A 22,362-nucleotide genomic window follows, 5' to 3' on the forward strand; every position below is an offset into this window, starting at 1 on the left:
TCTGATAATAGATGCCTTCCTGCCGCTGAATAGGGATGTACTGAGTCTTGTGTTCTGCGTGCTCTTTGTTGCTCATGTGTGCATTTTTCTTGAATGATTGCTGGTTTCAAATTAAAGCTTAGATAGTCACAGTACTTACAGTTTTAGGATTTCTGTATAGTTGTCTTGTCAGTTCGCATATTTGCAAATCTGCAGAATTTGGAGGTGGAGGGGGAACCATTCATGGTACGTGTTCTCGGAGCAGCAGCACCACAAGGCTTTTCCAGTCCTCATCTGCCCCATGGCACCTTCTCTGTAAGCTACTTCTCTGCCACTTGCTTAGAGAAAACTGGTGATGAAAGGTGGTTTCAAGGGCAGCACGTGTGGTCTCCTGTGAGGTTGGGGCTTTGGGAATTACAGTTGTTACGCTTCCTTGCGGTTGTTCACGAGAAGCTGGAGCTAAAGTGAAGAGTAGTTAAAGATATGTAATTATTTGTGTTTTATAGCTGCAACAGTCAAGAGCAGCGCCCCATCCCTGCAATGGGCCTTGTCAAGGTAGTTAGCATGGGCACCTGTAGGATTAAAGCAACTGTTTTTCCTACTGTCACTATCAGAAATGGCTGAGACCCATATGCTGAGGCAAAAGAAAAAGAAATAAAATTATCTTATGGCAAATTCCAGCCTGAATGGTTGCAATTTTGTTCCATTGGTAACCCCAATGTACTGTAAAAATATATAAACATATAGACAATGTATTTATGTATGTTGCAAAATCTTTATTAAAAAGAATTTATCAATTCTGCTTGTATTATATATGACTTCAAATCCATCTCAGAACCTGAAGATGCTGCATCCTTTTAGTGGTTGTTGTAGACCATTAACTTATTTGTATGTCAGAATCCAGCATCTTGAAGATAAATTGATTTCTGCATGCATTTTGTTGGTGTAGTTGAAAGGATAAGTAAGGACTTGCCGGTAGACAGTAGGAAAGGATGGGGAACAAGGCGGTGTTAGTGGAGCTGTAGTCTGCGGTGCAATGAGCGAGAGCAACCAGTGATAGGTATGACCAGGGTCATAACGAACTTGGCAGAAGCATTTCCCCCTGCCTTGCGTGCGGTTGTTGAGACCAGTTGTGTATTCGTTTGGCACTGTCCACTTAGAAACATTTCTACTGGTTTTCTACCAGGGTCTGTGCAGAGCAGCCTAACTGAGGGGTAAGGCGATAGGCTATCAAGGAGTGGGGAGACTGGGACATGCTTCATGCTTGGTCAGCCTTCATTTATCTTCTTCCCCCCCCCGCCTTTTCTGTTAGCTGTGAGAGATGTTTTGGAAAAGACACAGGAGCAAATCCTCCATTCGGTAGAAAGATTCCAGGCAACAGAAACCATGGCATAGCTCCTTTTGGTTTCCCGAGGATTGCAGTCTTGCAGTTTTCATGGATACCAAAGTCTTCCAAATCAATACCAGTGTGTAGTACCGAGAGGTTTCTGGTATCAACTTGTTTCCCTTTAGCACTTTCTTTGCAAATGCAGTGACTTTACTCTGGAAAAGCTGGTCTTTGGTTGTTGGTGTTTTATTTATTTACTACGTAACCATTTGAGATGCCTGTCCAAAGTTTTTGTTTAACTTTCAAATTAAATCACAAGTAAGAACTAATGCTTTCCTTTTCTGTAGCAGTCTCTTCATTTTCTCCTCTCTTGTCCCATTTGAAGCAAGTATAAATAATAGCCAGATTACTGTAACGCTTTCCGTTTTGGGGGATGTTTTTGAAAACAACATGAACTCAAATTTCTAGGAGATGCGATCCGACCATTTTAACAAAGCAGTGCAGTAAATAATGGCGAAAAGTTTGGGAGGCAGGGGTTTAATTATTTTTAAGTTTTAGGGTTTTATATGGACTTGTAAGAACTTAAGGTTGATTTGACTGGACCTGCTACGTTAACAGGTTGGTTCAGGCTTCTCAGGTCTTGCTTAAATTCACTCTAGTAATTTGGCTACTTTGCTTTAGTTGTTCAGTTGCACCATAAATCAGTTGTTTCACGTGTATGTAGCATTTTTAGTAAATTGGCTGATCTGGGTATTGCGTTGCGTAATTATGAAGACCTTGAATCTATAATTAGTTCTAATCTACTGTGCACTATCAAAATAACCTAAAAGACAAAGCACTTCCCTCTGAGTTACTGTTGGTAGTTGCACTTAATAATCACAATTTAGAATCTGTTAAATTTTTAATCATTTCAGTGTTACATGTTAAATGAACATTATCGTTTTGAAAAGTGGATTGTTCCTCTCTGTAAATGGATCAGTATTAGCCAAAGTCACCTTCTTATTCTTCAAAGAATGTAATATTTTATAGCTGACTTCGGTTTTAGGAGTTTTGACAAAAATTGCACTTTTTTCCTAGATAAGGGTTGGGGGAGAAAGATTGTTCAAGGTTATTACTGAAATTCCCTGTTGTCACCAGCTGTGTTGTAATTTCTCATTTAACATGTGATAGCGGTGCAACATAAACTACATATAATGGCCCATAAATAAACTTTAAAAATCCATATTTTGTTTTTATCATTGGTAATGCCTGCTAGTGGGCACGGCCACTTACCTTCTTCCAAGCTGTAAATAAGATTATTTTTCAGCCATTTATTGCTTCCTTCAACTTGCCATGCAAATCTTTAGACTGAGAGAGATGTTTTCTCACCGGCAGTCTGCACGGCATTGTATTTCTATCAAGACGGGGGCAAATTCTTGCTCAAACTGTAAACCTTTGCAAAAGCAGCTTGCTAAATACTGAGTGTCTGAGGGATTGGTTTGCCTGCTTTTTTGTTTGCTTTCGGACTGGCATGCTTAATACTCTTTCTGGACGTGTTATGTGGAATAATTGGGGCAGGGGGAGAGGGGCGGGGGGGCAAGCGTGCCACACGTAGCGTGCCACTTGGCAAACTTGCTAGAGAAACAGACCTAGGAGTCGGTGTGATTTCCCTAGGTACCAGTCAAGTACAAACGCTTTTATAGCTTTCACTGCCCAAGGCAAGCTGGAAAGAATTACCGCCTCTCCTAGTCAGAAGCCACTTGCACAGTAAACAAAACAGTCACTAAACAATTTGCTGCCCTTGGTATTTTGCTGACCTGCGTGACCCTTTGTCCTGCCTGCATGGCAGAGCTGCCCCTGCAGCGGCGTCACGGAGAACTCGGGGCTAGCGCATTTCTGTGTCGCCTGACGTTGTAGTCTTGAGCTGTGTGTTTGTGTGTCGGAGCATAAATTCCTCGTCTGAGGAGAGGCTGAGATGGCTTCTCTTGTCTGGAAAGACTGAGGTCTGTAGCCGTTACAGGAGTAGTTGCTTGTGGTTAGGCTCAGATGGTGCTTGCCCTGTGCTGTGTGAAACTGCCCGGCGGTAGCAGTGGATCCTCCTCACCTCTCATCTCTCCACCTCCGTTTTGGTTCTGCAGGGACACTCCTCCTGTTTGACTGGGGAGGGACGTTCCTTGGGGTCACCCAGTAAAGCAGCATTAACAGGGGCAGGAACAGATATTATGACCCATTCCCTGACTCCTTTACTGGACGGTTTTTATTTACCTTAGATTATGTTCTGTAGTAGACGTGTTTGAAGCCCCCAAGAAGTTTGTTGTTTGTTTTTCTTTGTCTTTATCATCCATGGTAAGGAAAGGAAATAGTCCCATTATTACTACCTGCACACAATGTTTATGAGCAGATGAGAAATATTGACTTTGCATATACATGTAATAAAGTACCATGTCAGGAAATATAAATACATCTTTTAAAAACTTGGTAAATTTACTTTTGGAAAGAGGCAATATTTTACAGCACAGCATTAAAAAGTATCAAAACTGCGCTTAGTTTTGATGTCTTCTAATTCAAAGTTATCTGTGTTTGTTGACTAGGCCTTCTAAATGTATTTCAGGTGCAGATGAAAAAGTAAAGGACAAAGCCTTCTTTCTTACACACAAACCCCCCACCATCTCAGCCTTTTGCAGTTGATGACTATAATCAACGAAAGTATCAAATATTATTAATAAATATTTTTAACATAAAAGCTGCTACCTGACTGAAAAGACACTTAGGAAGAGATGGATCCTTCCCATTTCCATCTAGAGAAATTACATAGGGTTTTTTTGTTCTCAAACATTCAATTTTCCCTTCAGGTCAGTGAGCACCACAGGCTCGACTATATTTTTGACCTGATGAGGCTATAAAGAGAAGAATGATCTTATTTGGCAAGAGAGGAGTCATTTACATGAATCATGCTCGGGTTTTTTTTGTTTTTGTTTTAATAAAAAGACAAAGATTTCTATACATAGTTTAGGTGGTGACAAGTTTTCAGGACTCTGTTTTGAGAGTGGTGTTTTGTTTCTCCTCATTCATTTTTTTGGTTACTCGGTATTACTTTCCAATTTTTCTTTACAGACCTTTGTGACGATTCCTGATTCCTTTGTGGAAGTCTTCTGAATTTAGGTCTTGCCTGTTTTGTTAGAATGGCTTTAACAGTTGTTTCTGATAGAGTGAGTTACGTTCACTCTTCATCCATCATTAGATAAAAGCATGCTTGGTTGTGATGGGGAGAACGCATTTGATGGAATAGTGGAAAGAAGTGACATGTCCCATGTTGCTATCTCCTAAATACCGTGCAGTATGCCATCCCAGGTGAGGGAGATCCATTTCCTAAGGCACTGCTGTTTGTCTTGGCTCTACCACCCTGCACCAAGATTTTGGGAAGATCATTGTGTCTGCTACCTTTGGAGCTGAGACTTTTTTATTCTCTCCCTGTGTTTCCCACTTGGTAGAATAACAGAAGAGATCTCGCTGGCACCTAAGAGACAAGGACCTACGTAGCAATAGTATTGCCCTGAACAACATGGACACATTTTGTGGCAAACACCTCTTGGAGACATTTAGTTGAAAAATGTGAAGGCAGAGAATCGAGTTCTGTCAAATGTAGAAGGCAGGTTAAAAAAAGACATGGTGGAGACAAAGGTGTATTAAGGAAAGGGAGATTAATACCAAAACAAGTTAACATTGCAGTACTTGGCCAAAGAGCAGAAATCTATCAGATATAAAGGTAAGCTAAAGTAAAAACAAAGCTATGCAGCTGTACATGAAACAGTTGAATGTGATTTCTAAATAGATTGAATGCATTTACTGATTTTTATCCTGAGGGCTTTTTGAGTACCACAGATAAATCACAGTTGCATGACTAAAATACCAGATGTCTCAAGTTATGCTCTTTCCTTGGTCCTCAAAGATGAAGTTGAATTGTAGTATTGGAGACATCCAGCAACAAAGGAGTTGAGGAAAAAGCATGTAGATTGCTGATACCAGTTTTCTGGAAATTTGTAAGTTATGTCTATAATGGGAAAAAAGCCAATAGCTGCACATTAAAAGTGACATCGCTGCATTTTTTTTTTTAAAAAGCACTGCAGTGAACTTTATCAAAATGTTAACGTCTAATAAAGAACAGCAGCCATGTTGTGTGCTTGTCAGTCAAAAGTCTTGTTAATTTTACCCAAATGCCTTTCTCCATACCCAGGTTACTGTATGTAATTCATTTGTGGGATCGCTTATATGTTCCTTAGTAGTTTTTCTGATTTATGACACTAATAAGCATGAATCTGTTAAGACCTTCACATGAATATGATTATTTTATGACATCACACTCTTTGTCTTTTGTAACTTCCTTTAGTTATGTACACAGTATTACAAGGATTATTGAAAGATGGACGTGACTTCTAAATGGAGTTCAATTTTCAATGGCTTTTTTTTTTTTGGCAGTGTATCAAAGCAAAGTAATAATGTCTCAGTGCCAGTATTTTAAAATGTAGCTCAGATGTTTAGTGTAAGGTCAGATCTGTTCCATTTCACTTGCTGCTTCCTCCTGCTGCCAGAGAGGCTGCTTTTAGTTTGCAGAAATCTCTTTCTCATGGGGAAGGTGAGCTTTAGATACCACGATCTGAGCCCTGAGAGGCAAATCAAAATAATGCATCACTCGTTTACCGTAGGCATTGCCCAACTTAATAAGAGTTATTCTGGATTCGGAGCACTCGGCTGAGGTGGCTGCTCAAATTGATTATATTATATGCTAAGCTGTCTGATTACCTCGTCAAAGTGTTATGCACCAGCCATGCAGGCTCTCTCCACTGGGCAAGAAGGTCTGCAGTACCATCCATGTGAACAGCCTGTCCAAACAAAGATAAAGACGTGTGATGCCACGTATTCCAGATAGTGTGTCTTGGACAACTACCAAGCCTGTGTTCGCAGGTTCTCAGGCTGCGTTCATTGGAAGCCTCTGCCTGAGGGCAACTGAATTCCTCACCTTTATATTAAAGTGCAGTAGGGTGATGTGGATTTGGGTCTATTCTCCAATTACAGTGTGCACATTTTTCTAGAAAGTAGATCATAGTGGAGAACACCTGCACTGAAGTTACTTGAAATGAATAGAAAACATTGAGCCTTGGTTTTCTTTTGGTTTGATTTTTTTTTCAGGGTGTGCATATGTGTGCGTGGGGTTAGTGGCTTTTTTTGTGTTGGGTTGGTTTGGCTTGGTTTAGTTTTTTGTTTGTGGTTTTTGAGGGGGGGTGGGGGTTTTTTTGTTTGTTTTGCTTCGGAGTTTTGGTGTGTTGTGTTGTGTTTTTTTTCTAGCTTCCTAGAACACAGCCTTAAACCCTAGCGAAATGGATCCTAAGCAGTGTTGCAGAGTTCAACTCCAGTCCTTGCCTGCAGGATGTAGATTGGCCAGACCTGCATGCAGATGGCTGTCAATATTCTCAGACATAGGTGGGAGGAGAGAATGGTTTTAGCTGCTGCTGCTGAACATCAGATGTCCAACATCTGATGACAGGTTGCTATTTCACGCTCTACAGTTTTGTTTCAACAGGAACTCAGTATGTTGTCTCACTGAATTGACTTCGCCTTCTCTCGATAGGTGAAACTATTGCGTTTATGGACCAAAAGCATTTTCATATGCATACAAAGACATGTCTTGGTTGTACTAAGTGTATGAGATTTATTGGAGAGGAACCACACATCATGGACCAGGAAAGGAAAGAATTTTGCCATGAGTAACTTTCACAATCACTGGGATAGATCATGAATCATGTATTAGCTGGCAAAGTACAGCGTTTCGGTGATCTTTGTACAAGATGTTCATGATAATGCTTATCCTAAGGAAGAATATCTGCATCAGTGGACATTACTGTGGGACACACTGGGTAATATCTTCTGAAGTACCTAGCAAGTGTAGCATGGCTTGCTTTATTCCCTTTGCAAACCGGCATTGTTTTTGTGAAGAGGAAGTGAAAAGATAGGTTTGTCCTCATGAGTGAATGCCACAGGTGTCTTTTCAGGGAATTCAAACATTTGAAGAAAATTAAGAGGAATACAGATGGCAGTTGAAATAGCCATTTAAATGTTGAAATGTTTATTACAGTGGGACTTTTCTGCTCAGATTCCTTTTGGAAACGAATATTTAATATTCTTGTAAGCAAAGCAAGGAATGACTTCCTAGTGGAATAAGACACTGCTTGGGTTTCTAAAGGCAAATTTAGTTTCATTTTTGTGATGCTTTGGTTCTGCAAGTTAGCACTGAATGTTTCCATTATCCAGTGCTTGGACCGTATTTGATTCATGTAAATGTTAAAAGTTATTACTATTTTCATCTAGTGCCTAGGACTCTGAGTCAAGGATCAGTCCCATTATACTGATTGCTGTAGGGATAATCCCCAGACACTTTGCAGTCTGGATGTTTGGAGGGTGATGCTGCGTAATCTTTACTAAGAAACTCCAAGTGTCGTGACTAATAATTGAAAAATCAAGACTGCATAGAGTATAATACCTCACTGCTTCTGAGCAAAATAGTCTTGACTCAGACAGTAACAGGTTAATTGCCACATCCAGAAATGAATCCTAATGATTCCCTTTAGGAGCCATTATCCCATGTGGGGTTTTCATTGCAGTATTTATAACTATAATCTTTGGTCTCTTGAAGCTCGTGTAACTGTTCAACCCAGCAAAAGGGTTCAGGAAGGTAATATCCTGCTCCCATCCTTAGGCTCCTTGAAAAGTGCAATTTTCCGTTCTAGTTCAATCAGGCAAGCCCCTGCCATTTGCAGGCATTATTCCAACTTAAGACAATTTGAATGTCATGTGTCTTGTGTTTTGTGCTCACAAGGCCCACAGGGAATTCTAGACACACAAAAAAATGCTGCATTTATTATTATTTTTTATCATTTTATCATTTATCAATTAAATCATCGTGATCAATTTATCACTTACCTTTTTTTTTTTCCCTTCCTTCTGTTGCCGGACTGAATCACGATTGTTAAGTGTGAGTCTGTTCAGCCAGGTCTGTCTCTCTTCCCACCTGGAATAAATTGAATACATTTGCACAGCATTGTCTTGGCATAAGATCCTAAAGTATGACTTAACTTTGTGGTGGTTGTATTGAAAGTTGCCTCTTGAGTGAAGTCTGTCTGTGTCCCTCTCATTTGTCTATATATTGTATCAGAGGATTTTTTTTTCCCTTCCTGTATTAACCGAGGTACCATGTTGTGCTGTTGTCACGCTCGTCTGCATTTTGCAAAGAAATCAGTTTTTATCGTTTTTTTTTCTTCCTAGCATAACGCTTTTTTCATTCTCGTCGATTTTATTACTGTCAATTTGAATTTAAGTGGATTATTTGAGCCTCGTAATTTTGTAATCCCCAGACAAGATACGCAAAGAATGGTAAATGTTCTTGAAGGAAAGTAGCATCACTTGAATTTTGACTTAAACTGTGTCAGCTGTACACAAGTGATGTCATGTTGGGCATTTTAAAGAGTTTGCACTATGCAGTGCAGATAGACATGAAGCGACAATACTTCTGCTTGCAGCTAGTGTTTCTCTTAACTTACCTAGAGCCAAGTGGACCTTACATGAAAGAAAACGGTAATTTGCAAAGACTCAAGTCTGAGGTCCTGAATCTGTAGCTCAGACCCAAAGAAGCCAGATTTGACTTCCTCTTGTTTTTTCCTTTGGTGCTGTTGAGATGTGGTAACGTAGCAACGATGGACAGTTTGGTTTAGGTAATCAACCAAGAAGATAAAAGTAGTTGTTAATCATCTGTGAGCACTCACTAAATGCCAGTCACTAAAATATACTCCAGCACTGGACTATTTTTTTCTGATCATTGTACTTATTGTACAATAGGAAAAACATGTAAAATAAGTACTAATTACTCTTTGCTGCTATATGTAGGACTGAATACAACTTCAAGGTTTCACTATGGTGTTGCGATGTTTTAGGTGAACTTCCAGGGTGAACAGTGTCAAATGATTGATTCCCGATATGCTTCTAATGCATTTACACAGGATGGCTAATATTAGTGGTCCTTGGTTTATTTTTAAGGTATCTACACACATTTATTGCATGTAGGGGGAATGTGAGATGTGTTTGGAGAGATGCTGTGACAAGCTACTGAGTAAACAACCCAGGTGATAAGAGGTACTTTCAAATATATGAAATTAGGCATTTTCCTGCCAGTTCTCTTGGTATTTCCCTTTTTTAATGATTAATTCATTAATGATTAATTAGCACACCACTTCTGCCATTTTAAATGATGAAAGCAATACACAGAGGAAGAGAATACCCATTTAGAGGTTACTTTCACCCACAGGTACTCCCTTAAAATGAGACAGACGTATTGCGCCAGCTTTTTGAGTCCTCTGCTTTGTTACGGGCTGTACTACTGTGGCCTGGCTGTGAAATACACTGCACTAGCCTGCAAGTGGTTTTTTGATTTTTAAGGTCCGATATGTGTTTGCTAATAGTAATAGAAACCTGAGGTCTGACTAGATAACATTAAGCTGCCATGGCAACTAGTTTTCTGCCTGAGGCCCACTGGACATGATCCAGTGATAGTATAATCCCTGGGATTTATGATTCTTACTGCTATCTAACACATCACTGTAAATACCGCTAGGCTGTCTCTGCTCTTCTTCCACCCCATTCGGCAACTGGTAGGTTTCTTGCCCTTTTTTCATACAAAAGCACAGTGTTCAAGCAAATAGGATATTTTTTCGCCATTATGCATTTGCTAAGGTAATGAGCACCCCTGCATTGTAGGGTGGCTCTGCTTTGAGATGGGCTCTGCCCGCTGTTCACTGCGGGGATGCAAGTGCCGTTGTGTCCACGTGTCCGTGTCCGCCTCTGCTGGCTGGGAGGTTCTCCAGGCTGTTATCCCCTCGGCGATAACAGAATTCATCTTTTAGGAAAGAAGTGGCATACAGAGCTGCTGTGGTAACTTGAGGGTGATTAAGGACCTTTTAGAAATCATTACAAATAATTGCAGCTTTGGAAAATTAGGCTGTAGTGAGCCCAGAGGAATGACCTGTAGGGGAGTGACAAAAGCCACCAGTGTTGGGCAGACCAGACAGAGGAAGGAAGGAGTGGGGAGAGGGAAAGCAGCGCTGACGTTTGTGGAGGGTCATCACATTCAAATGTGCGCTGGTTCTTAAAGAGCAACTTCAGGGCAAACTGTCCCCTTCCCCTGGCTGCAGCTGTAGCCACGTGGGAGGGACTGCTCCCAAGCAACGGGTGGTATCCCGGGGTGTGCAGAATATTAAATGGTCCCACATCTGCTTCAAGACACTTTTTTTTAAAATGGGAAGCAGGAGTGTTGGCAAGATCACTGCCATTTTGTCAGACCTTTGTTCATTGCAATGCAATGCAGATATACAACACTCGCTTCTGCCTGAGCAGTCCTGTAATTTAATGAGAAAAATCCTTAATTTTATTTTATTGTATTTCTTTTCATGGCAGGAAGTGACATACAGCCTACACATGATACAGGCACGCTTCTCCCCTATGTTCTGTTGTTATTCCTAAACCCCTGTTAGCGTGGGGGCTTAAGCCACTGTGGAAAACCGCTGACGGGTTGAACTGGTGAAACAGCTCATTTGAAAGTATGCGCCTGTTTGATCTTTGAGCAAGTCCTGGCTCTTTATAGAAACTCCAGGAGCCTGCATTTTTATTTAGGTAGCTAATTAGTTTATTTTTTTAAAGGTTGCCCTCCAGTGAGACAGGCTCTTTCTGCATAGGTGTGCTTGAAGCCTGAGCTCCAGCCTGTGTTGTCAGCCTGAAATCAGTAACGCTTCGGCACCTCTGCACCTCGGTCAGCAGCACAGTTGAAAGAGGGGGCAGGAAAAATGGGAGCATCAGGGAATAAAGTGAGTTTAGAAAAAAATCTACAAAACAGAACACCTAGAGGGAGGGGAGGAGGACAAATACAGAAGAAAGAAAGAAGAGCTAGCAAAAACCATGAAACCTGAAGCCTGGAAGGACTTCAGGCCAGGAATGGTTAGCAAAAGGGAACATATGAAAGCATCTATTTTCTGTTCTCACTCTCCTTATTGCGGGGCGGAGGGTGTAGAAAAAGAACAAGCTAACTTCTTTTTGCATTTTCTAAAGGTAGACTAAAAGGGAAAGCTGCTTATCTATTTTTTACTAGATATTTACGTCATTACTATAGCAGTAAAACTGCCCTTTAATTGCTGCACCGTAATTGTAGGTGTTTGTTTCTTACGCCACTTAAGGTCATATAAAAATGAATAGAGGTAAAAATAGGTTTGTGTTAAGTGCTTGAATTTGAAACTGTTTTCTGCTAGCTATCTGCAGAGACAGTACTTTCCCTTTAGTTTCCTGGTTTGGCTGTTCAGTAGATATATTTTTTAATTACCAAATTGGATTTTAGCAGGTGTAGTCAGTTGATGCATTATGGGTATAAGAGATTAGTGTTTAATCCTTCTTTTTATTACTGTGTAGATTGGTATACTTGGGAAGTTATTAAAGGTACTCTGGACTATGCAGCGCACAGAAATGACATTTATTACGGAATTTTCTTTCAGCTAGCATCATTTAGAAGAAAGCTGGCGCAGAACTCTGCAGGGGCCTATAGACTCATCTATAGTGAAACTGCCTTAAACAATACAGAGCGGAGGGAAAGAAACTTTTTTGTGTTTTAAAACAAAAGTTGAAATATAAGTACTTCCCCTTCTCAAAGATGCCTGTTCTCTTTCTCTGCATTTTATTTTTTCTAAAATAAAGACAAAAGGGGTGTCAAAGCGCAGAAGATCTTTGTGTCAGTGAGTGGTAGAGGCAAGGACTGAAAAGAATCAGTGAATCAGATATAATTTGGACTCTGTTTGAGATACCAGTCCTGTGTTTTGCTGATGGCTTGTATTCCCGTTCTGAAAAGCTTGCAGAGCCATTTCTATCGAATAGAAAGAACATTATCCCCATTTTCATTCTGGCATGCCTGTTACGACTTTGTTCTGTAAACAAAGAGGATTATGGGAACTGGAAACTAGATGGCATTTTATTAAGCAACTGTGCCAGTCTTTCACTGTGAATGCAAGAATCAGACCGTCATAGCTACCTGTGAAAGAAAATACTATAAAATAGACCTTACTGTTTGAGTTAGTAGGGTTTATGAGGAGGCAGTCCTCCAATGTAGGACGGTGTATGCGCTGGGCTGTAATATTTCCCATTTACACCCTGGCCAAAATACTTGAAAAGAAAAAAAATACCAAAATGCAATTGTACAAATTAAGAATGAAAAATACATGCTGCAGAAAGAGGGAGGGGGAGGTCTACGTCCACCAACCTGCTGTTGTGTAGACTGACAGATTGCTTTGAAACTGTTATTTTAGGAAAGGTGTACATTTGTGTATCTAGAACTAGCAGTCTGGGGAGTGGGGCAGGAAAAAGAACTGCATTGCATGAACGTCAGTTGCAGTAACTAGCAGAAATTATTTTTACCAGCGTATCATACAACTTTTCATACAATGTTACAGCTTTTCTGCGTTAGGCCACTCACTTAGCATATTCATTCCACAGAGTAAAGTCCTATATTGGTACTAGGTTTTACCTAATGCCTGCTGCAGATCACTTTGGAACTGCTTTCAGTTAATGAAATAAGTGTACAGTATGAATTAAACCATAACTCTTGCAAATCACTTTTGCTTTTAATTATTATTTTCCTCACTGAATAGGTAAGGAATTAAGCAAACAGTACAGCATGGAAATGTAGAAAGTTAAGCTGTTATGAGTCAGATCATGAAACACCTAAAGTTGGTAAACAGCTTGAATGTATCCACAGTTTTAACTCAGTTGAAGCTTTTTGGTGCGACTTTTTTGGGGGTTTTTTTTTTGTTTGTTTTTTCTCGCAAGCTTCATCGCCTGGCTTTCACTTGGCACCAGGTTGCAGAGCTTGTGAAGTCAAGTGAAAATAGGAATTAGAAGCAAGTGGCCATATTTGGCCCTTACTAAGTGGCAAAACTCCAGTTGGGTTCACGTGACCCGCTGAAGTAGCTTCCACTTGGCGTCGGCCGGGGTGGTGGAACGCAGTGTTCGGCACAAAGGCAGAGGTTTTCAAAAGCAATTACTGAATTAGCAGGCTTTCCTTTCAGAAAGTGGTAAGCAGCTGCCTTTTGATAACCAGGCTTTCTTTTGAAGTGTCATAGGTTGGTTACTCCAGAAAGGCTCAAAATGAGTAGTGCTTTGAGATTTTTCTGGATGGTCTGGAGTATGGGACTGAATACAAAAGCAGAAAGGAAAAGGGGGTTAGAAAAAAGGTTAGAAGAACCTATTCAAAACAACATTGGTGTATTGAAGTATCTCTAAAGGATATAATGACAAATCAAATTATAATACAGGTAGGAAAATGCTGTTGTCTAAAATAACCTGATTTTATTCCATATTTATTTTGCACCAGCAACTTCTGTAGCTAATTTTCTCAGTTTACAGGTGAGAACAAGGCATTTTTCTGGCTGCTGTAGACCACCCATGTATCAAAAAAACAAAACTTAAATGTTTTCAAGCTGGTCTCAGGAAGTTCTAAAATCAGACCTACTTTAAAAGTGCTGCTGATGATGGAAGGGGCAAGTTAGTTAGAATGTAGCTCAGTTCTTTGTGATTATAGCGGTCCACCATGATGTCAAAAACACAGTTCTCTTGTACGTTATCTATAACTGTAGTAAAGGATGTCTCTTGGGCATTTCACATGCCACTCCAACAAGCCATGAGCTGAAATATGAGCATGTGCACTCTGTTAGTAGGACTAACAGATCACCTTACAGATACAGAAATAACCAGTCTGAACAAATGACTAATTTATAAAGTAGTTACATTTTTTAATGTATTTTAGTGTAATTTGCTCCAGTTTCTCTCTCTGAAAAGTAGGAAGACTTGTTCTTGGAAAAGGTGGTGTTAAGATACTAAGTATGTAGATATACGGACAGTTCAAGCAGAATGTTTCCATACAGTTTCTCCTTCTGTCAAAGGTAGAAGTGGTATCTGGCAGGTAGTTGTATGTAAGCTACTTTCTTACTCTGTTTTATCTACTGCAGAGTGATCCTGAGTGGATTAAATATACCTGGCTTTTCCATTTTATGATACACACACTTAACTGTATCGCTGGAGTGCATATGTTGTTAGCACTTGGAATTTGTTGCAATTTCCGCAACGTCCTCTCAGTGAGCCTTCGTCTTGAGGTTGGTGCTTAGGCATTGAGAATAGCATTCAAGAAGAGTAATACCGTTCCAGCAGATTTGCAGAAGGAAATACACTTTTTTTGTTTGTTTGTTTGTATGCATGTGGGTGTTACCTAGAAGTGAATTGGATATTTTCCAAGTGCAAAAATCCAGATGGCAAACTGAATGCAACTGTCTTGTTGTGAGTAATGAAAATTCTGTATTAATATTCTATATGGTACATGAATATGTGCATGAAAAAGTGGTGTTAATAATATAGCCCATTATATCATTCTATGCTCAGTCCTTGGGTTAAGTAATTCTGGTGTTATTTGCCTAAGACAAAAAGAGCAGAAGCAGGTTGTCAAAAGAGTGCAAACCAACATGAGTAGCTGAAAAAGGGTTTTCGCTGTCTGAGAAATGCTTCTAGGTAATAGAAGATTACTAGTAAGGTACATGAGGTTAGACATGTATTTTACAGATATTATGAACCATTCATCTCATTAGACGTAAGTATGAGCGGTGTAGCTCTCTAGTGCACTTTAAATGAATTTGCATGTTTAGTTCTTAATGTTTTGTACACTACACATGTATGCATATGTTGTAATTATTTCCATGCATGAGTGTTAACTTGAAAGCTTGCTTTAATACCACAGAGCTGTAGGTTTTCATTTTAGAATGTTGTAGTCTCCTCTTATTCTTTTTTAATAGATCATACTTGTCTTGGTTTTAGTACAAGAAAAGACTCCCATATTAGGATACTAATGGTCTTTTGTCTTAGGGTCGAATGTTTAATAATAATCATATGCTAATACTAAATACAATTTTTCTTCTGTTTAAAGACCCGGTTTTTATATATCTGTGTGCCCGGCCTTATTTTGAGCATGTGAACTAACTGCATTTACTCACATGCTGCATATTACTGCTTTGATATGTCCAAAGGTATTTTCTTTAAAACCAGAACAGTTATATTTCAGACTATGATTGAATACTTCCTAGTGCTTTCAAATAATACACTTTTTAAAAGCAAATACTTTGCAGAAGATGCAGAAGATACTCAAAAGAGGAACATCCCTGAGTTGTTTTTACAGATTGTGAGATACTCGCATCTGATCATTTATGCAGAGAGTGTTATTAAAAAGCAGTAAAATCAGATACTTGATTACTCTTTCTATTGCACATAAAGTGACTAAGATGATTCATAGTATATCTAGTTAACCTTTTTTAAAATGAAAAAATCCATATGATTGATGTGTCAACATAAAGTGACTTTTGAAAAGCATGCCTCCCTTCCATGTGGTTGTTAGAAAGAACATGGTTGGTATAAACAGTCATTATTCTCAGTGAAAAAAAAATTCCTGTAGCATTTTTGCAAAAATCTTTGCCTAAAAACCTACAGTCAGAAATCACTCTTTGCTCATACCAGTTGAACGCTGAAAAATGAAGCAAAGTGATCTAAATCGAATTTACAAGACTTATAACCATGCAATTGGGGGGAGAGTAGCTACTGCACAACCTGTACTCTCAGGGTACATTAAATCAAATCAGGGTAATTTAATTATAGATGGTTATACTTTAGTATAATTTGTTAATGTGTGCTCCTTGCAAAGGGAGAATAATTCTCACAAAGCATTGACAATTTTATAAATTTTTACCAGGATGCTGTCAAAGGAAAGGGATTTTCATTGAATTTCATAATGTACAGTTGCCTGGAGGAGAAATATCAATGAAGTGGCTAGCAGGCTGGTTTTTTCTTGAGTTTTTTTTGTTTTGTTTTGGCTGCTAGCATCTATGTGTAAGAAGATGGGGGGAAAGAAGTCCTCCTCTTTATGAATTTGAATATATAAAAAATGAATCTATTAAGTAACTGTGCAATAGGTGGGAAATATTTTTTTATAAACTATTGTTGTGATATCTTGGTCTTTTGGACCACAATGACTGTAATGTTAAATTAAATTTCACCTTTTTGAACAACAGTAATGATTAAAGTTTAGATTAATATTCATTCTCTTTCTCACTCCCTACTTTCCAGAACTAAGTCTGAGAAGAGCCAGAGGTGAATCTGGCTCATTCTTTGTCCTTTCGGTCAAGACACTCTTTTGAAGAGCAGATTTAGAGAGCAGCTGTAGCTGAGATGAGAGCAGAGGCATGGACCTACAGGATATATTGCTGTTTTTTTTTTTTTTCCCTCAGTCTCTTAATTTGAACTCTTCTAACTGTGTTTTGTTTGTGAACAGAGATGAGACTTGGAGGAGGCCCAGCTTTCTCCATGCCTGGGGTATGGGTGGTCTGTGCCTGTGAACCCAAATAGCAGCAGTGCTGTTTGATAGTCCAGTCGTTAAGTTCTTAAATCATTCGATGTAGTGACTTCTGAGTAAACTCTTCTTGGACACCTCTTTATTTTTGTTCTAAACAATACAGAATATCCATCTCTGAAGGTTGACTAATCAGAATTACAGAATTAGGGCTTTGGTAATAATTTCTGGATACTGGTATAGTTGTTTTAACTGCGAATTTTATATCTTTGGCTTAGAATTGTGCATTTTCTCAGTTGGCTGTTGCGTTTCAGCATACCGTTGTGGTAAGCTGACTCAAGCCGCGAGGCTCAGTATTGAAGAGTGGGAGGTCAATGGGATGGGTCAATATCTGGGAGCTGGACCTTCTGCCTGTCAGTTTGTTCCTCTGATGTTGACAGGAAACCAGAGGTTCTGTTGTCACCTTCTCCAAACCTTGCAGACCTGTAAGTCTGTAGATCCATAGGAAAAGAAGTCTCAGTTGTACTTTATGGAGCAGGTAGGATGGGCTTGAGCAACAGGGATTGTGTAGAGAGTAATATATATATGAAAACTTACGTGAGAGGCTGAGTATTTATTAGCATTTCAGTGAAGCACTCTCTCTGCTATTGAGGAAGACCTGAGGCAACACCTACGAGGAGAACCACAGGAGGAGCCCTAGCAGTGAGGCTTCACCCTTTTACCCGGGCAGATTTGTTCTTCCTGGGTTCAGTGCTTTGTGGGATGTGGCGTGCTCTTCTCCCCCAGGCAAGGCTGGCATTTCACCAACGGAGACCTTCAAACTCTGCAAGCTGTCTGGATAGAGCAGTATCCCTGCCCAGCCCAGCAAGATCAGTATTAAGAAGGCTGACGTTTTATCATTTATTTTGAGGAGTGCTGTGCTTTGTCTCGTTTTTGGACTCGTGGTGGCCCCTTTTAAATAAGTATTTTGTACAGTCTTTTCTGTCAGGAGAGGGCAAATGGGGAATTCTGGATAACTGAAAGGGTGCAATAAGGAAACAAATCTTATATGTCATCTGAACATCAGCTCAGGCCTTGAAGTTCAAATACAAAAGGTATGATTCTTCTTCTCGGTACCTTCCTGGAAAACAGTGCATTATGGAAGAAAGCATATGATGCATGACATTTAGTAGTGATTTCTCTTGAGAGGGACCTTTAGGTTTTGAAACTAAATAGTTTGTGCATGGTTTAGCACAATATAAAAAGTCCAATAACTGAAACGAGGCATAAAGCCTCATTTCACCTTCACCATGTGCATTTCAGCACAACCTTCTTAATGATGTTTTGTGCTTCTATTGCCCATACAATCAAAATATTTCATAATCCTTTTGAAACATTAAAGAATGATCATTGGTTATAAAAGCACACTTTCATTTTTTGCCTATTATTATTTGCCGTAACCCAGAAGACAAGTGGTAGTGAAAGCAATTGGGTAAAGAAAGCAGCAACCTGTTATCAGTTCTGTTTTCTGCGCTTCGTGTCATCTGTACAATCAGTTTTACTGACTTCTTATTCCAATGTGCGTCTTTCAGATGGGACAAAAGGAATGGTGTTGGGGTGTGGTGCGTAAAAAGGAATGGGTTAACTCCTAAGTAGCTATGTAGATGAATGGACATGTGTGGTACATGAAATAGCTTTAAAAAAAAAAAAAAGAGTCTTAACTTAGATTTTCTCTGTGAAGTAAGTATTTATTGCTGCCTCCGTCTTGTGGATGAGGAATGAGGAAACTCAGACCCAGAGCCCATAAGTGACCTACCTGAGGTGATACAGCTGAGTCACAGGCTAAGCTGGGCACAGGAGTTAATCTCTTAATGGACTTCTGGGTTTCTGCCTTACCTCCATTGGCAGAGAACGTGCTGGAAGTACGGTCGTGTTTGCAATTATGGTTGCAGTGTAATTAAATTGGAGCGTTTTTGATGAATTGACTTGACTGGATCTTTTTTGTGACTCTTGAGGTACAAAACCCTGCAGCCATTCCACTGGAAACCAACTGAAACATAGCGTAGGCTGTGGAGGGAAATGGTTTTCTTGTGGGGCAGGTGAGGTGGGCGGTGTGTCTTTGGGAGACCAGTGTATCTAGGGTTAAAAAATTCCCTCTGCCTAGCAGTCTGCAGAAGGGTATCACTGATATGTGGACTGACCCCTGAAGTACTAGTCTTAACTCATAATTGCATGTGATAATAGCAGCAACAAGTTAAGTCTTTCTGCTTTTTAATATTTGTTCTTAATGCATTCTATGTCACACTGAGTTCAAGTGGGCTGCTTTTTAATTTTTTGTTCTTCATTTTGTGTGTGTGTGTGTGTGTGTTACAGTGAGGTTTCGAAGCTGTGATAGAAACAAAAAAATACACTTTGGAAGCAGTGAGCCAGAAGATTTCAGAGTAGGTGAAGATGGTGTGGTCTATGCGGAGAGAAGCTTTCAACTTTCAGCAGAGCCCACAGAGTTCATCGTGTCTGCTCAAGACAAGGAAACCCAGGAAGAATGGCAAATGAGAGTGAAGCTAACCCCCAAACCGGCCTTTGCAGGGACTTCAGAAAAGGTAAAACAACAATTAAATACAGCCTGCATAAATATATCTCCATAAGCAGGCCTAAAAATAGGGCTTTGATTCTGTCTTGTACCTCTCCATGAGGCATTTTATTAATGGACAATGAGTGCATGCAAAACTGGAGCCTCAGGAAGAATGTTTTTATAGCCTGTTATTCTGTAGCTTTGCTAAGGCATGGAAAGGCATGCCTGTTTAGGTATATAAGATTCATTTATATTTGTGCTTTTTTTGTTTCAGGAGTTTGAGATTTATACCTGAATTTAAGTTGGACATGGTCATTTCTTTATTTTAAATTGCTTGAAAGTATTACAGCATTTCTTCAAGCGGTTAAATATAACCACAAAATAAACAAATTTGTGCTAGAATGCATCAGTCACGTTTATTAGATGGGAGCTGTAGATTTACAGCAGTAGTAGGAAAGCATTTCTGGCAGGGAATATTGGCTTTGTCTTGTCCCTTCATAATCAAATTGGACATTGTAAATTATTCATGATTCCAGCACTACTTGGTAAGGAAGATAGTCTCCCTCTGCTGGAAGCTGCCATAGGATAAACCATGTACTATAACAAAAATCAAACCTAGCAATATATAAATAACAATGCATTCCCTTTAGGAAAACAGTATGAGGTTTGCTACCTTTTTATGTTATATTACTTGCTGCCTGCTGTTTCTTGCCTTCTCTTACAAAGTGCTTAGTTTGCAAATAAAGAACAGAATTTACTCATAGATTAACATACCCATAATAAGTACCCATTAAAGATTTAAGCATAATGTCAAAATAGACAGTGTGGTTATGCAAGACATTTTTCCAGAGAACACACTGGAGTCCAAAGCTGTGTAATCCTTAGTTTTTCATTTGCTTACTGATTTATTATTTTTTTTTTTTTTTTAAATCTTCTAAAGCATGTTTTTAACAAAGGAAATGTTGTCGTTTTGTGTGTAGAAGTCTGGTAAAAGAGCAGGTGCTTCGTATGCCAGAGCATGCCCCGTTCTTTCCAAAGACCCAGTTCAGGCATCCTTGCCACCAGCAGAATGTAGAGTAGTGGAATCTGGCTTTCAGTTGGGCATTTGTTTTTACTCTGTGGCATATTTGATTAGAGGTTTGGTTTTTTTAAAAGTTTTTCTCTTAAAAGGTTTGGAAAAAGTTTTTGTCACCCTGTCTCCACTCTTAAGCAAGCTAGCATGGCTATGTGTGTGCTGGCATCCAAAAGCTGAAATGAGTGCAGACATAGAAGGGAATAGGAAAGGGATGTTGACACCCAGCAGAGATTAATGCCCAATGTGTAAAGTGGGTCATCTACTGCATCCATCATGGCTGACATAGGTTTAAAATAATTACAGCATTAATTCTATGGGATTTAATAGGGTCATAAATATTTGAGACATTCCTTACCAGTATGTATTAAACTTCTCTTGGAACTCAAATTATATTTTAGCACACCCAGATCTAAATTTAATGTACAGTAGCACATTACCTGAGCTGAAGTTCTAGCTAATGAGAAATACATAAAGGCATACTATTAAATTCTGCAAAATATTAACTACTTTTCAGAAAGTGCAGAATAGTTTACATAGTAAGTGCCATGTTATAAATGGTTTATAATTCCATTTCTCTTCCAACTTGAGTACGGAAAAAAGAAAAGGAGTTCTTAAAATTTTGCAATGCAGTTGTAAATAATACTTTTCATGCTGCACTGTGAATGCAAATAAAACATTCTATGTTTCTATGAACACAGAGAAAAGACAGCCTTTCAGTCAATTATGTAATTTTATCTGAGTTATTTTATAATGTCTATGAGTGATTCTTCTAACATATGCTTAATTTTATCTTGTACCTGGGAAAGGACCAAAAGAAAATTGAAGACATCGTATTTCCATGGCAACAATACAAGCACAGCAGCCCTCTGAAGAGGCAGAAGAGAGACTGGGTTATTCCTCCAATCAACCTACCAGAAAATTCCAGAGGACCTTTTCCTCAAGAATTAGTTAGGGTAAGGGAGTTAATAGAAATGTGGTTTCAGTGTCCCTTGGAGAGCTCTTGAAGAGGTTTTGTGTAAATGATGTCTTGTTCATTGTCCAAACGTTTATCAGTCTTTTGGGCTGGTTTCTGTTGCTACCTCTGTGCATAGCGGGCTGGGCTGCATTTACTAGGTTTGTTTAAGTTGTCCCTATGCTCCTGTACTGGTGGACAGTGACCTTGGTCCCATTGGTAAGTGCTGTGATAACTTCCTTAAGTGGCTAAGGAGGATCTCTGCCAGTTCAGGAGTCTCCAGTCTTCTGCACTGGAGTTTTCCACCTGGGGAAGGGTGTGGGGGTGAGCAGGAGGAGGAGTGCACCAGGAGGCTGGAGGAAATGGGATGTGATGGAGTGAGGACACCAGCTGCTCCACAGGACTGTAGCACAGACATGGCTATTGCCAGGAACCCAGCACAGGAGAGGGCTTCCAACCATGGTACTGGTTGGTCATGATCAACTTCTGTGAGGATTTGTTGGAACTTGGTAGAGCATTAGTCCAAGCTGGTAGGATGTAGTTTTGCTCTGCTTTGCTTGGCTGGTGTGCATGGTGGTGATTTACCTGCTCCTCACAGGTGCACTGCCCTTCAGTTTTCTCCTTGGAAGATGAGACCAAAGTTCAGTCTTTAAACAAAAATGTCAAGTTTCTGAAAGGCTGCTGCCAGTAGCAGAAGAGAGTCTGTAGCTTTGGTCTGGGAAAATGGAGGGGAGCAGGGACACACACAAAACAGACTTTTTATTTCATCTGTAATTTTATGATAGTATATGTTATCTAAACAATTCTGTCTAAGGTAAGAATACTTATTTATATCGGTTTAATGCAATTTCTCCTATTATGACAAATAAGCAGGGATATTTTTATGTTCCTGAAAATTCAGCTTTCTGACAAAGAGTGCAGTTGAAACCTTCAAGCTTGATACTAACTTTATACCATTTCCAGAATAATTATTTTTAGAAGTTTAACTTAAAGAAGGGGAGGGGGGGGCAGGGGAAGAGCTGCTGCTTGTCTCATC

General features: G+C 39.5%; 1 protein-coding gene across 1 annotated transcript in view; it reads left to right on the forward strand.

The window, feature by feature from the left end:
• The first annotated feature begins 8,829 nt into the window (after positions 1-8,829).
• The window catches only part of CDH2 (cadherin 2, type 1, N-cadherin (neuronal)), a 50,290-nt gene continuing 36,757 nt past the window's right edge, over positions 8,830-22,362 (forward strand). The window contains exons 1-3 of the mRNA XM_010289497.1: positions 8,830-8,911; positions 19,101-19,327; positions 21,181-21,327. Of these exons, the coding sequence (XP_010287799.1) occupies positions 8,830-8,911; positions 19,101-19,327; positions 21,181-21,327 (456 nt within the window). The remainder of the gene's footprint in view (positions 8,912-19,100; positions 19,328-21,180; positions 21,328-22,362) is intronic.

Source organism: Phaethon lepturus, unplaced genomic scaffold (genome assembly GCF_000687285.1).
Source record: "Phaethon lepturus isolate BGI_N335 unplaced genomic scaffold, ASM68728v1 scaffold10446, whole genome shotgun sequence".
Classification (NCBI taxonomy): Eukaryota; Metazoa; Chordata; class Aves; order Phaethontiformes; family Phaethontidae; genus Phaethon; species Phaethon lepturus.